Source organism: Mycteria americana, chromosome 5 (assembly GCF_035582795.1).
Source record: "Mycteria americana isolate JAX WOST 10 ecotype Jacksonville Zoo and Gardens chromosome 5, USCA_MyAme_1.0, whole genome shotgun sequence".
In the NCBI taxonomy this organism is placed as follows: domain Eukaryota; kingdom Metazoa; phylum Chordata; class Aves; order Ciconiiformes; family Ciconiidae; genus Mycteria; species Mycteria americana.
In genome coordinates this window covers 18,812,577-18,828,321 of record NC_134369.1, presented here as the reverse complement: position 1 = coordinate 18,828,321, position 15,745 = coordinate 18,812,577, and the positions used below count along the sequence as shown (strand labels likewise).

Here is a 15,745-nt window from a genome sequence, read left to right as displayed (position 1 = left end):
CTCACCTCTGCGCTCCTCCTAACCCTCGGAGGTTTTTGGGGTGACTAGTCCGGGTCTTGCCTAAACTGGCACTGTCCCAGCAGGCTTTAATTTGCTCCAATTATCAGGTGCCAGCTCAAGGTGGCTGCAATGCAAGTCATTTTGGCTGCACCCTCTTTGGAGGCATTGCCATCGCGACAGGCCACCTCCTTCCTTTGCCAGGGACAAGGACTGGATACAGCCCCTAGATATGTTAGGATGGAAATGCCGATGGCTATGACCCCTCAAATCTTGCTTTAGGGAAGGGAGCAAGAATTAGCCAAGAGAGGTTGGGAAGAGTATTGACCTCTGGATAAGTGATCATAGAGCAATTCATGGCCGAGATAGTTCCCAGGGCACCATGTACTGCACTGCTGGCAGAAACTTCAGTGCAAAACAGACCCCTGATCTGGTCTGGTGTGGAAATGCCCTTCAGCAAAGCGGGGAGCAGGTAGGACTGCAGGTCCTTCTGTCCATAGCTTCCCCCATAAATGAAGCCCAGGCCGGGTTAAGGCGTAGAGACCTGGGCAGGAAGGAGGTGACATCTCATGAGGCTTTCAGGGAAGCATCCTCATGGTGTGTCCCCACAACTCACTATGGCACAGCCCTCACTGAGCACAGCCCAGACAGCACGTTGATTTAACCATGCACTCAGCAGAGGATGAAGTGTCCCACAACAGCCTGTCTGCATTCCCCATCTCTTGCTGCACCTTCACTTTCATGGTGGGTGCAAAGGTGGATGCTGTTGCCTCCTCCTGGCTCCATGGCTGGTCTGCAGCAACCAGTCTCCCTTGACACGAAGTCATCTCACAGCTGGAAAAAGATGAGGCAGCTGTGGCATATGAGATGAGATGAAGGGTTAGAGGCACTGAAAAGCTGTATTTTAGTCCTGGTCTTGCCATTCATTTGTGGTGTTTTCAAGTCAAGGTGTGTTGATTTGCAGCACTGCAGGCAGCTATTGGGAAGGGCTCCGAGCTCCTGCCTCGTTCAGCAGCAAATGCATGGTGTCTCCAAAACCTGGCTCTTGGTAATGACGCTGGGAAGTGCTGCAGTAGCAGCAGGTTCAACCTGTGGCAATTTATTTCAATCATCTTCAATGCTGGTCCTAGCAGGGGAGGGGGGACCTGCCCGCTCAGCTGCATTTTCTTGCTTGCAATTGACAGACTATCACAGGAGTCATTGAGGTCTCTGCTCTAAAATCTGGATCTGTGCCCTCTTTTATGGCTGCGTGTGGCCCTGACCTGCAGCAGCATCCCTCACTCCTGCTTTAAATCTCTCCCAAGTAGCTGCTGGTGACATTAGCATTTTCTCTTGCCAGCCTGTAGGGACCAGGAGCCCGGCCCTCCTCAGGAAGGAATTAACCCAGCAGCATCAGATATCAGAGGTATCTTTATTGACTGTTTACAGAAATACAGTAGCACTCGGTTTAGGGGGCTTAGGTGAGTTCTCCAGAAGGTGCCTTCCTTCTCAGCATTGTCAGGAGATCCTGAGGAGAAACCTGCCCTTTAATGCTTTGGGGTTTCTCTGAAGGCTTTGGGGCTCCCTAGCATGAACTTCCTAACACCTTCAGCTCTCCAGGGGTTGGGAGTTGTTTGAACCAGTGGATGAAACTCAAGAGAGGAAAAGGAAAAGGCCCCGTATTTTGGGGGTGGGGGGGGGTGGTCTGAACACATCTGATATGTTGTGAGCCAGCCCTGCCACGGTCACCATCCATCACTGCATGTACCTCCCGCTTGGCAGGACCCCAATGCTCCCCAGAGCTTAGCTTTCTCCCACCAGGTGTGTGTTGCTCTCGGCTTTGCATGCTCTTGTCACACGGCTTGTTGGCCATAAAATAAATATTTCTTGGTTTATTTTTCTCCCTGTACGTGTGTAAGAGTGAGACCCTTTCCTACAGCAGTTCACAAACTGTTTGGGGGCAGGAAGGGTATGCTCAGCTGGGCTGATCAACTAATTTAATTTTTATTTATGTATTTAATTGGCTTTTTTTTTTTGCAATCAAGGTGGAGTGGGGTTTTTTTTGCATCCTTGCTACAAGAAACAACTGCAGACACTTCGGGCATAGAGGCATTTTGGCGGCAGCCGCTGCTGTTGGCCTCACTCTAGTAGTCAGTGAGGGGGTATCTCAAGAAGATGAAGATGAGGATGATACAGAAGGTCGCAAGGGCTGAGCTGGTGATGTTAAAAAGCCGGGCTGTCTTGGCATCTTCGACTGCTCCATTTAAGTCATTGAGGAGTTTCTTATCCCGGACCTGAGACCAGGAAAAAAAAAAATTGGGACATAACTTGGGACATAAAAAGACATAACTTGTTTCAAGCAACACCCACAGTGTAGGGTACCTGTGCAGCAGACAAGGGCTGGGCTGTGCCTTTTTGCATTTGAATGCTTGGGGTGCCATAGAATACCCCAAGGTGAGGTTTGTACCCCAGCTCTGCTATGGGTTGAGCTTGTGAAGCCAAGCACCGTAATGTCTGGGGGCTGGAAACCCCTGGGAGCGGAGAAGACCTGGAAGAGTGACCTGTTGCTGTTACAAACCAGGCAAACCAGGTCTCCGTGGCCCCTGGAGTGGGGCAGTGCCATTTTGAGCCCAAGGGTGCACAAGGGAACTGAGGTGCCATTGTGCACCCCACGCACATGAGCACTAAAGCATCCTTCCCACCGTGTCGCAGCCCCCTGGCCCTGCAGCTCTGGGCTTTGGCTCGCCTGGCCCGCGAGCAAGAAGGCTGGCTGCGGTTTCGGTGTGTATCCCCGTGCTTCCATCTGTGCTGAGCGGGCGAAACCTGGCATGGCATCCTACTGCAGCTCCAGGGCTGCGCGTGAGCCTCCAGCATATTAAGCAGTCCTGGGTTAATGAGTTCCTTTTGCAGGTCTTATGCGGCTCGTGTAGTGTCTCTGCCACTGGCAGTTTTCAATCCTGACAGCACGGTCTGCTCTCTTCGTTATCCTGCAGGGTGGGACTTTCATGGGCTTGCCTTGGAACAGCTCTGCAGTGGGTAAGGATTGTGCATGTCCATGTCACTGGCTTGCCTCCACCTCCTCCAGGCTGCCAGGCAGTGCATGGTACTGCCAGGCAGCGATGGCACCAGCAGGCAGTGGATGGCACAGCTAGACAGCGGATGGCATCGTCAGACAGCGGATGGCACTGCAAAGCAGTGATGCCACTAGCAGGCAGCGATGGCATTACCAGGCAGTGATGGCACTAGCAGGCAGCAGATGGCACTGCAAGGCAGCAATGCTACTAGCAGGCAGGGATGGCATTACCAGGCAGTGGATGACACTGCCAGGCAGCAGATGGCATTGCCAGGCAGCAGATGGCACTGCAAGGCAGTGATGGCATTGCAAGGTAGCAGATGGCACAGCCAGGCAGAGATGCCACTAGCGGGCAAGGATGGCACAGCTATGCAGTGCATGGCACTACCAGGCAGCAGATGGCCTCGCCAGGCAGTGAATACCACTAGCAGGTAGTGATGGCACTGCCAAGCAGCAATGGCATCACCAGGCAGTGAATACCACTAGCCAGCAGAGATGGCACAGCCAGACAGCTGATGGCACTGCCTGCCAGCAGCAGCTTTACAGTTTGAGCCCAGCAGATGAGTGGTCAGTCTCCATCCCTTCCTAGCAAGGATGTGTCCCTGTCCCCAAACTGCCCCGTCAGCTGACACTCAGCAGACCCAGGCAGCTTGAGCCACAAGGATGTGGGACAAAAGGACCAGGAGGCTGCCCCAATTCCCTTTCCTGTATGTGAGTGGGGTATCCAGGGGCCGGCACAGCATGGCAGCGTCTGCTTCACTGCCCGCTTTGTGGCCAGAGGGTTGCAGGCTGAGGGGCCGTGTGTCCTTCACAGCCTGCCTTTGCTGCTGGCAGCATGAGCACTATCAAGGCGCTGCCAGCTGAACGCTAGATGTCGATGGCAGGCTGTGAAAACCAGCCCCAGCGTCCTACCTAGAAATATTAAAAGGCTTTTATCGACCAGGAGCTTTCCAAAAGACTCTGTGACGGATTCAGACCACGTCTTAGTGACTTTTTCTCTTTCCCTCCTGTAGTGCTTACCCACGGGGCTGTCCTGAAAGCCTTCTGCGATTTGCTGGATATGGGGAAGGGTTGCTGAACTCCTTGTTCCCACTGAGCCATGCTGGTTCATGGGGCCTCCAAAACCACATCTCAGACCCTCAAGCAATGTCCCCTCCTCCATCACAGCAGTGAGGATCTCTCTGCAGAAGCACCCCCTGCTCTTCATTAGTCCTGGCCATGGGGAGGGAGGCTGCTGCTGGCACGAGGCCCTCAGGAGTCAGCACCAGCAGGTACATAAGCAAGAACGAAAGCTCTGTTTTCCTCCTCGTATTAAATCCTGCGGTGCCATGTCCGCGAACTCTGTTGCATCCCACTCCTGGGAGCCTGCAGCTGGAGCAGGGGCCATCCACCCATCACCCCGCTGCTGAGCGCTCAGCAGCTTCAGGGCATCCTTCCAGGAGTGGGGACAGGGGAGAGTCACAAACCGCACATGGCTCTATGGCATGCTTGCCTGGTGCTCCCAGCAGGGGAGGTGACCTCTGGGAAGGCAGCAAGCTGGCAGCCGGGGAGCCCGCATGCCTTTTTGTGTCAGCTGCATGTCTGGGATGATTCACCTTTGAAATTACTTGGTAGGTTTAGCATCCTCCCTAAAAACCCTGGGCGCAGCAGCACAGGGCAGCTGGCACCTCCTCACCCACCGGAGACAAGCGCGGAGGTCCCTGCAGCCAGAGCCCCAGGGGCGCTGGATTCAGGCCAGAAATCCTGCCCCTTGCTCCCAACAGCAGGGCTGCCGGAGGCAAACTGCGCAGAGCAAACGCATTTTGCCCCTTCTTCTGCTGTAACCCAGCTGGGAGAGGTCACTGTCTGCTGCAGGCAAGCCAGCATTTGCCATCAGTGTTTGCCAGCCAGCCAGAGGCTTCTCCAGCAGACCGGCGTGGCTGGCACACTGAGCTCTGCAACCCTCCCGCCGCCGAGCCGCTTGCTTTGCCTTTGTGGGGCCAGTGCCTCAGGAGCTCTCCCCCGCTCCTCGCCTCCTTCTCCTCCTTTCCCCGGGATGCCCTGCTGCCCTACTTTCCATGCCCAGGGCTCTCCCAGTGCTCCCAGCAGCCTCTCACACCTGACACCAGCTCGCACTCATGACTGGTGCTTCAGCTCTTTCCCACGGCCCGCTTCAGTAGCGCCTGCCCTCGACTTTCCCATGGCTCTCCCTCTGTCCCTGCTCCAGTCCTGATGCTCCTCAGCATCTCTAGCAGAGGCACCGCGGCTGCCCTCTCCCCAGTGCCACCATTTCCTCCCAGTTCCTTTTTTTGTCCTTCCCATCTCTTCTGTGTCCTGCTGTTTGGGCCCAAATGATGATACAGACAGATGCCTTCGACTCCTGCCAAAGGGCACCCAGCTGCCTCCTCTCCCTGCCCCTCCGGCCGGTCCCACCTACCCTCTCCTGGCAACCCCTGAGGCACACAGAGCTCTGCCCACGTTCCCCATTTCTGGAGTCCCCTGCCCTTTCCCTGCCCTTTCCCTTCCCTAGCTCTCCTCCAGCCGCTCTGGCCTTGGTCGCCTGGATCCCTCATCCTCGCCGAGTCCTTGCTCCCCTTCCTCTCCTCCCTTATTATTTCCCCATACACCCTATGGCTTCAGTGGTCACCCTCATGCAAATCATCCCTTGTCCATTATCAATTTATATTGCAAAAGAGCCTCTAAGCACCGGACAAGTGCCAGGGCCCCTGCAGCACACAAGCACAATGAAAAGGCTTTTCTCCTTCCAAACCACTCACAGCCCTGGCCTCCTGCATCTCGCCAGGTTGGCCTCACCTCTTCCTGCCTGGCCTTGCACCCCCAGATGCTCACAGACATCTCCCTTCAATGTCCTGCTGCGGCATCCGAGCCAGGCTCTGGAGGAGGAGCTCTCCTGGAGAGCAGATACGGGTTTTGGCTCCTTCCCCACTCTGTCCTTAAGGAGATGCCAGTGTCTTTCTCATAGCCCACCCTCAGCTTTTCCTATTTCCATGCTCCTGTGGCCACCATCACCATAATGTGCTGGCAGCTGGTGCATGAGCTTCTGGGAGCCCTGGAAGCTGCGTCCTTCCACAGCTGAGGAGGTGAGGCACGGGGGGGGACAGGTCCCCAAGGTCACAAGGTCACAAGGCTGAACCCCCCAAACCCAAGTGTGGTGTTTCCTTAGTCATAGACTCTTTTCTCATCATCACTTTGACCCTTCTCACCTTGCCTAAAATTATTTGGGGATTTTTGGCCCTGCTTTGCACTGAGATGACTGGTGTGTAAGGATAATTTTCCTGCATGTGCTGACTGTGGGGTTTCCCCAGGCACCCCAAAGTGCTGCGTGGTGGCCCTTTTGGAGATCCCACCCTGGACAAGGCAAAGCTCATCTCTGGCCCAGCTTGACAACTTATACATTTCCTTTCCTCTTTCATGCCCGGCCTTCCACAAAACACAGCCCACTTTGTGGTTTAACACACAAACATTCCTTCTCCCCTCTCTCACCAGCAAAAGGCAGTGGTGGCCTTTCACTCCGTTCCTGCTTCTCTGTCACCTCCCTGCTGCTCACCTTGTCCTGCATCATCTCTGGCTCACCTTGTCCTCCACCACCTCTAGCTCACCTCGTCCTCCACCATCTCCAGCTCAGTTTGTCCTCCAACATCTCCATCTCACCTTGTTCTCCAACATCTCCAGCTCATCTTGTCCTCCAATACCTCCAGCATGCCGGTGCCTGAGGGCTCTTTCTCTCCTCCTTCTGACCACTGTCTCCTGCCCTTCCTCCCCTTGGGTCTTTGCCTTCAGCTTCCTCTCCAAGCATTCCCCTTGACTCCTACTATCCCGCTCCTTCCCAGCCCCTTCCCCAGCAGCCACCTCCCCTCTCTCTGCTCTGGGGCTCAGCCCCTCTTGTTTTTGGGAGCAGGGAACTTGCTGTGCGGGTACAAAGTGCTGCCTCAGTTTGCAGGAGAAGACGAATGGTTTGTTGATAATGAGCCTAATGAGGCTGTATTTAAGGCAGCCCGGCTTTTAGCATGCAGCCCACAGCTGGCTGGCTGTAAACCCATTTCCGTGTAGAGCTCTGCATCCCTACACATAAGGAGGTCTGGAGGGGATCCTTGGATTTATTTGCTCTGTGAATTGGTCAAGAGCTCTCCAGCCTGCATACCTCCACCATGCCAGCACCGGCGTCACAGGGCTGTCGCCTCTGCATTTCACCCACCTCCATAAACCATTGCTCCTCCTGAAAAGCAGGCTGAGAGCCTGCCTGAGAGGTTGGGTGCCACAGCCTCTCTGCTTCTTGATGTTAATAAATAGCTATGGATTTGTGCCGGTCTGCTTCCACTCAAAACAGGGAAGGTCAACACACAGTGAGAGGGGAAGGTAAAGAGCCATGCCCGGAGCTGCGTGCCAAGGGCCCGGCAGAGAGTGGGCAGGAGAGCTCAGCTCTCCTGGGGTGCTATCACACTGCAAATTTCGGTGGCCTTGAGGGGCAGGAAAACTCTGCAAGCAACCCCATGGGCTGCTGGTGGGGCTTAAAAAGCCCACAGGGCTTCTTGCAATCTTTGACTCTATACAACCACAACATGGTATCCGTACCACAGCTCGTCTCAGATCCCAGCTCCTCTGATCTACTGCCTCATGTTGTAATGGGTACTGAGAAGGACTTGGCTCACCCCAGGAGTCTCCAGAGACAGACCTCCTAATGACTAAAGTGAGATCTCCTGCCACCAGGTGCTGATGCATCATTAATTACTGCTTGGAGCAGGGAAAGAGGAGAGGAGGGAGCTGCTGAATATCGGGCCACGGCATTTGCTCCTGATGAAAACCAACTGAATCCAAAGTGTTGCCGTTGGAGCAATTTCCACGTGTGTGCTGGGCTGGGGTTAAGCTTACTTTAGGATTTCTAACTTCCCTGGTCCTGCTATTTATCTCTTCTTCTCCAGCACCAACGTATGCCTATATGCAAGTGCCTTGCTTGTGCTCTGGGAGGCTGACCTTGAAAAGTCTGAGATGCTAGAAACAACCCCCGGAGGGATATGTGAGTTGGTGCGGCTCCATTGCAGCCCAACAAGCTGTATGTGCTGAGGGTCTAGCCTGCTACAGGTGTAGATAAAGACGAGGCATGCCATCACACGATTATTCAGAGTGCTTGGCTGGCGTGTCTGTCACACAGAGTACTTGGCTTGGATGTCACAGTCTTTGCCCTCACCTGACTTCACGTGTTTCTTTGAGTAAGAGCGTGAATTCTTTGGTGCCGGGGTGGGTTTTTGGCATTTTTTAGTAAACGATGGTCACAGTGAAATAGCATTTCCCTGCAGAAAGAAATCTAGAAGGCTGTAGCTCGCATGCAAAAGGCAGGCAGATATGGAGGTACTGTTTTCCCAGCTGCGGGTGAAACCAATAAAAGTGGGCATGGGGAAGAAGACAGCTTTAGGGTAATATTCAAGTGTACCTAAGCATACATCTGGCTTCCAGCGCGGGCATTGTGCTGCTGAAACTGGTGGAAATACTAGGGTGTGCTAAGGTCCATAATGAAACATCTCATGGACTTGGGGCACAAAGGAGCTACTGCTTTATTAACGGTACGAATCTGGCAAAAGCAGATGATGTTTATGGCAGGTTATTGAAAATGCTATTTCTGATAATGAAAACGATGATTCCTGAGGTTGCTAGATGTTTCAGTTATTTAAAGGAAATGGAAAAACCATAACCTAGGAACTGTTTAATGCCATCAGCACCCTGATGGCCCTTCAGCCAGGAAACCTGTGCTGCACTGGCTGAGGGCTCTGCCACCAGAGGTCCCAGAATGAGCTCAGGGAAGGGAAGGTGCTTCTCCCCTCCTCTCCCTCCCACAGTACCTTATTCAGTCTCTGCAGGGCACAGACATCCTAGAAAGGCTGGGACTTAAGTTATCTGCTGCTAAATTGTCCTTACATTTAATTGCAGAGGAACAAGAGAAGTCTGTTTAAGGGGACATCTCTCCCCAGGGCATTTCTTGCTTCTGCTTTCTCTGAACTTCTGGGAAAAACCTTATCGACTGTAAAAGAGATGAAAACAACAGGCTTCTGGAGAAATGACCCTAACATCCAGCCTGGCTCAGATGTTGTGAAGGTCTCTGCAGTAGCTGTGAGTGAGGAAGGATCCTGTCTTTCTTAATATCGCAGTTGTCTTCCCCAGGACAGACCTTCTGCTACTGCCCCAGCATCCCCATTACCTCCCGCTACCCATCCCAACAGCAGCCTGCGAGGGCATTCGCCACCCCTTCAGCCACTTGCTAGCACTGTTCTGTGCCTCTGAGGGACATTTTGTTTCTATTTCCCCCCTGCCACAGAGTCACAGCCACTGGGGAGCTCCAAGACCAGAGCAGAGTTATTTCTACGCGCTCAGCTCCGCGTCCGTTCAGGTACCACTGTTACATCTGATCAGCTACCACCTCCACAGTCCAAAAGTCAAGGCTGGTTTTTGATAGCCATTTTCTGCTTTCCTTTCCGTGATTTGGAACATATTTACCCATTTGCCTTCCATTGCTGCCGCTTCTTTTTTTCACACTGGAGTTTATGTTCTCTAGACCTTTGCAACCAGATGCTGAACCCATGCCTCTGCCGTGGCACAAGGCTCGCGACCCAGGTTACTTCTGGGCTTTGCTCTTCCTTCCACCTCATGTCAAGCATAGTGAAGGATCCAGCCTTTAAAAACCTTGTAGGTGGCTACTAAACCTACTAAAAACCTACTCCGTCTTGTCCCCTGGGGATGGGTCAGCCCCGTCCGTCCTCAGGCTGTCCTGCCCCCACTGCTGGCTGCAGCCGAGGGACCACATCTACCCAGATACCCACTGTAGCTACTGCCGCGTCCCTGTGATGTGAAACCCTTTCTTAGCCCACTATGACTGTGCCTCTTGCATGGGAAAGATGCTGATCATTAAAGACAAATTCAGATGGGCAAAGACACAAAAAAAGGAGGAAGCCACTTTCTTCCCTCACTGGCTAAATGAGTGGGGGTGTTAAGGGACTCCCTTCCCCCCCGTCGTGTTAGGCTGCCGCTGCCTGGATTTGCCCTTGGGTCAGTCCTGCTTATGGTGATGCCCCGGCACGATTTAAGCTATTAAATGCCTCACCCAGGCAGCAGTGAAGCCTGCTGCAGGGCGGTGGATGGGTGCTCATCACCCATCTCAGGGAAGAGGAAACTGAGGCAGGCACCATGGTGCCAGTGCTGGGTGAGTCAGGGCACAGGTCTGCAGACTTGACCCTGAGCCTTTCTGCCAGAGACCCTGACTGATGTGCTCGGGAGCAGCCTCCTTGCAGTGCTGGGCACTCACAGTCCAGCTCATGGGATTTGGATGGGGTTAATTGATCTGCTTCTGTGACGAAGCCCTGTCTGTGTCCTGGCCTTCCTCTAAACGCTGCCTGCCAAAACAAATCAGCTAGCTCCTCTGCGGGGCCACCCAGCCGCCCCCGGGATCTCTGCACGTCCATTCAGTTAGTTTTGAGGCTGGCAGGCAGGGAAGGGGAGGGGAGGGCAGCCCAGGCCCCTCTCTCCCAGCAGCTGCCAAGGGGCTCCCTGTTTGCCAGGCGCCATCCCTGCTGGGCTGCTCTCCCCTGCAGCTACTGCTACTGGGAGTAACCCAGTCCCGTCCCCTTTGCTGGCTGTGCTCCATGCCACCGCCCTCTCCATCAACATGGCTTTACTTGCCCCCAGCCCCTACGCTCTGCAAAGCCCCCCTGCACTCTCTTCCTCCTCCTCAGCTACCCGGGCCTTGTTCCCACGATGCTGGCAGGTCTCCAGGGCTTGCCTTGGGATTTACAGGGCTTGGGATGGGGTGGGGTGTGGAGCTGGCCACCAGCTCTGGTGTTTTAATTAGGGAGAGGGCAAGAAGGAAACAGGCAGGATTGCCCTGCACCTTGGCAGCCTCTTCCCCCCTCAACTTGCCAGGTGCCAGCTGATCCTGGCCAGCTGCTTCTTATTGCTTCTGCCCGACCACCCGACACTGCTGGATCCTACCCTGACAAGATCTCTAACCGACAGGATCCCAAAGAAGGGACTGAGTGCCAGGGTGCCTGTGGGCGCAGCACGAGCTGAGCCAGCCCTGCATTGCCTGTCCATCACCCTGCTGCCACGGTACAGAGGAGCCTCCGAGGGTACCGGAGCCAGTCAAAGCGCCTCTTTCCCACCTGAAGCAACATCCTCAGATCCAAAACACACCTCGGCTCTCCCCATCCCCATCCCCAGTGGGTGCAACCTCTCATTTGGGTGGCAAAGATGTGATTTACATCAAGCGCAACCCCCAAACGCTCCTCCCCCTCTCCGGCCACCCCTTACCCTGCGCCTTGCGCTCAGTACTCACTTTCAATGAATAGGCCAGGGCAATGAAGCCGAGGCAGCAGAAGTTGAGGTATACGAAGTTGAAGATGGACCAGAGATAGTAGTCGTTCACCTCGGTGGTGTCGGGGTAGATTTCGATGACGGTGGTGGGGTTGGTCATCGTCTTCTTCTCCACCGAGTGCTTGCATGGGACCGCCGGCCGCAGGCTGTCCCCTTTGCAGCTCTTGCTCTCCATGAGATACACGGCGGAAGAAGGAGACAGGACAGGCGAAGCTTGCCGGAGAGCCGGGGGCTTGGCGATGCAGGCGAAGCAATCCTGTGGAGAGCCCTGGGGGAGTCTCGGGGTCCAAGCCACCCCCTCGAAGGGGCACGGCAGGCCCAGGGGGGTGTCCTGTGTCCTCTCCGTGGTGGCTGCCGTGGCGTCACCGCGCTCTGCCCTGGCAAAGAGAAAGCTCCCCGGTGAAAAATGGGGGTGAGGGGATGGAGAGGCAGGGTAGGGGGGAGAATAAAAAGGGGGGGAAGGAGCGGAAAAGGGGAGACGTGGGGGGAAGGCGGGAGAGCGAGAGGGACCGGGAGACAGAGGAGAGAGCGGGGAGAGGAGCGAGGGAGCGGGCAGAGGAGAGAGGGAGGAGAGTAGGGCAGGCAGGAGGGGGAGGAGGCAGCACCGCTATGCCCGGGGACCACAAAGCCGCCGCCTCGGCGCGGAGCTGCCGCCGGCCCCGGCCCCGCGGCGGGGGGCAGAGGAGCGGGCAGCAGCGGGCAGCAGCGGGCAGCATCCCTCCCCCCTTCCTCGTCCTCCCCACCCCCGCTGCCCGCTGTCCTGCGTGACCCGTGCCCGAGTCACGAGTGAGGAAATGAATTTTAAAAAAAGAAGGAAACAAATAAAAGCAGAAAGACTTCGGAGGGGCCCGGGGGGCTCCGGGGAAGTTGACAGCTAGCCGCGCTGCACCTCCCCCGCAGCCCTCCCCGCCCGCCGGTCGGTCTGTCCGTCTGTCTGTCGGGGCCTTCTGCTTTCTGTCCCATGCCGGGACGGGAGCGGGTCGCTCGGCTGCGGGGCGGCGGGCGGAGCGGGTCTCCCGGTGCGGTAGAGCAGCCCTCTCGCCTTCCCTCCCTCTTGGGGGTTTTATTTTTGGGAGGCTTTTTCCTTTGGCTGAGTCCTCATCTCTGCGGGATTCCAGATGGGATTGCGTTTCCCGATTCTTTCCACCTGCCAGCAGGTCCCCCCCCCCGCGCCCTTTTTTGGGGGGAGAATATCGTGGCCGGAGAGGAGGAGGAGGAGGGGGAAGAGGGGATGAAGACAGAGGATGGGGAAGGGGATGTGGGAAGAGGTTCCCCCCCACCCCAGCTTTGCAAATAGAAGAGACTAGTCCACCTCTGGCTGCCCGTCCGTCCGTCCATCCGTCTGCTCCGAAGGCATCAGGAGGAGCGAAGGATACTCACAAGGAGGGATGCGGGGAGTCGCTGCATATCCGGCTCAGCACTGCCTCCGGCTCGGCTTCCTCGGCGCTGGAGTTGCGGGAGGAGGGGAGGGCGGGGGGGGGGCACCCATGGGCTAGGGGTGGGCAGGGGTGAGTCAGGGGCTGGGAAGGTCAACCTGCAGCCCCCTCCCTCCCCCCCGAACATGCTCCACGCAGGAGAGCTCCTCCGTGTCTCAGCGCTTCTCCGCGTGTCCTCCCCACGGGGACGTCACCTCCTGCTCGGAGCATCCTGGTAGCGCCCCGCTGGAGAACGGCATCTCGGGGGCCCGGCCGAGCGCTGTCCCCGGCCATCCAGAGGGGATGCTCCGGCCCACTCTCCCCAGCTTCACCCACAGAGACCTCTGCAGTGGGGACTCGCTGCAGCCTGGGTTGCAGGTTTGCTCCCATGGGCCTGGGTGAAAACCTCAAGCAAGCGTGTCAGGGGCATGTGGGGACGATGGGGACAGCGTGGCGAGGGGAGGTGGCGGTGATGCAGAGCCATGAGGAAAAAAGTGCTCTGGTCATGGGGGATGGATGGAAAGGGAATAAATCCTGTCTGCGGGGTGATAAATCCTGCCGGCACTGAGCAAATCCCAGGGTGGGCAGGGGCGGCAGTACCCTGGCAGCAGGACGCAGGGCATGCGGCTACTTTAGGGGAGGGAGGTGGGGATGTCACGAAGGATGGACAAGCCCGGGAAGGATCCGGCTGTGCCCAGGCTTGGCACAGGATCAGGGAAATGCCTGCTGCCTCCCGTTGCCAACTGCCCTGGGAGCTGCGTGGAAACCCGATTCTGGGGTGCTGAGGTAGCGTCCCCCCAGGGATGCGATGCTGGAGAGCAGCTGATGCCACGCAGGGACAGCTTGCAGGTCATTCAGGAGGACACAGCTGTGGCACGGGGAGGGTGAGGACACGACACGCCATGTCATCCCGCAGCAGCAGAGCCCAGCCCAGTGCAGGTGGCCTTGAGGCATCAGCCACTTCTGCTGAGGCGCTGGGGAAGGAGAGCAGAGAAATCCCAGAGTACTGGAAACAGGGAGGGTAAAACAAAAGTTCACATGGGTGGTACCTGTAGGGGAAGGGAAATCCTCTGGAAATGCCTTAAGCCTACCTGCAAAGTGCTGGGATAAGAAATAAGGACAGTGATTCAGTTGGCTTTTCACAGGCAGGTTTGGCTCCTGCATAGGGGCACCCACCCCATGTTCATCCCCACAGGCTGGTGTGATGCAAGGGGACTTCTTGCACGGCCACAGCGCTCCCAGGTGAGGGGGTCCAGTTTCCACAAGGCCGGTTTAATCCCTCTGAAGGTGCCTGCACTGGTTAAAAAAGGACAAATTGCCCTCTGGTTCGGGATTTATCGCTGCTGGAGTGGTGCTGGGTCCTGCCAGCAGTACCCAGTTTTATTAGTTTTAAAGTAAAGACAGTTTTATTAGTGCCTGTGACAAGACCCGGGTCTCCAAGAAGCTGCTAAGGAGCAGAAGCAGCGCCAGGGTGAGAGTGATGTTCCCATGGGATTAAGATGTTCGCAGGAGAGGCAGAGCCGCGTCCAGCTGTCGTCGGCTCTTCTGGAGGGCTTGGACAAACCAGGGCAACCCACAGCTTCCTGCAGGCAGGGAGGAGCAATGAAACCCCTTGGATGCAGATTGCTGTCTGCCATAGGAGCTACTGATGAGCCTGCTGTTCATTTGTCTGGGGAAAGCTGCTCCTCTTCTTAATGTCAGGCAGGGATGGAGGTTGAGGAGAGGAAAAGAGAGGTCAAAGAGGGGGTCTGGAGGAGGCAGCAGGGTGGTGTAAGGGAACGTGGGATCAACAGAGGGGGGCGCATTCCCTGGGGTGAATAGGATTGAAGGGTCAGGGAGGTTGGATGGCTGTTTTTATTCTTCTCTGGGTACCTGATCAACCCTACAGTTTGCAGAGCACTTTTGGGTTGGTAATTCATCATCTTTCTCAATCCTGAGTGTGAGCAGTGAGAGGTTTATTACCATGGACCACAACAGCATATATGCAGCATCCCTAGTTCAAAAACCATTTGTGCGACTCTTCAAAATTAGGGAACTGGCTTAAAAAATAATGACACAAGGAAGAAAAAAACCCTCAATATTCTGCATTATTTTAACACTCCTCCTTTCTGGGAGTCTTTAAAGGTCATGTATGCAAGCCCTCAATCATAAGGTCTAGGACCACTGTCCTTTCAAATAAAAGCTGGGATGTGTATGAATAATCGCTTGTATTACTGTGGCATCAAGGCCCGCATCCCCTTGTGCTAAGCATGGGATGAACAGAACAGAAAGATGTTTCCTGCCCCAAAGCAATTCTCCTGTAATCCTGTTAAAGACACGTGGGCTGTAGCATCATCAAGTGCTGTAAGACCCGTGAGAAAGTCTTCCATCTCAAATCCTACTCCAGCTCTCCAGAAAACCATTAGCAGGACCTGCCCCTGCTTTTTTCTGAAGGAGAAAGCCCACAACCTCCTGAATGCTCTTTCCTATTCCCCTTATAAAATTCCTCAATGGGTTGCTAAGCCCCACAAGCTGTAAGGTGCCCTGAGGCTTGGAGGGCTAAATCCCATCTCCCCACTCTCCCTTGATCTCTGTCTCCTGTCCTCTAAGCTTTCAGTCTGCCCTCCGCTTCTTTTCCCTCCCAAAGGAATCTAAAAATAAATCCAAGAAAGAGCAGAAAAAGAAAAAGCCACCAGCCTCCCAAACAACGTTCTTCGTCATTGATGGTGAGTAAAAATAGTTTCCCAAAGCAACAAATTGCTGAGCCAACCAGATGAGCAAGTCATCTCCATGAATGAGGGGTCTCATCCTCCCTCTCCTTGGGCAGGTCTTTGTCTGAGTGGGCTTTTGGCAAAGCCCTCATCCGACCTGGAGTGGAGTCAGTTGGAGAAGGATCGGGCCCATTCAGACAGCCCTGAGGGTCAGGGCCAAGCGCCCTATTACTCAA

The 15,745-nt window shown here is 55.4% G+C and overlaps 1 protein-coding gene across 1 annotated transcript; it reads right to left on the bottom strand.

Annotated features, from left to right (window-relative positions):
- Positions 1 to 1,428: 1,428 nt before the first annotated feature.
- Positions 1,429 to 13,442, bottom strand: IFITM10 (interferon induced transmembrane protein 10). The gene is made up of 5 exons (XM_075501612.1): positions 13,420 to 13,442; positions 13,035 to 13,213; positions 12,785 to 12,896; positions 11,367 to 11,781; positions 1,429 to 2,270 (listed from the first exon to the last, which is right to left on the bottom strand). Exons 1-5 carry the CDS (start codon positions 13,440 to 13,442, stop codon positions 2,121 to 2,123), a joined length of 879 nt encoding a protein of 292 aa, XP_075357727.1. The 3' UTR covers positions 1,429 to 2,120.
- Positions 13,443 to 15,745: the final 2,303 nt, after the last annotated feature.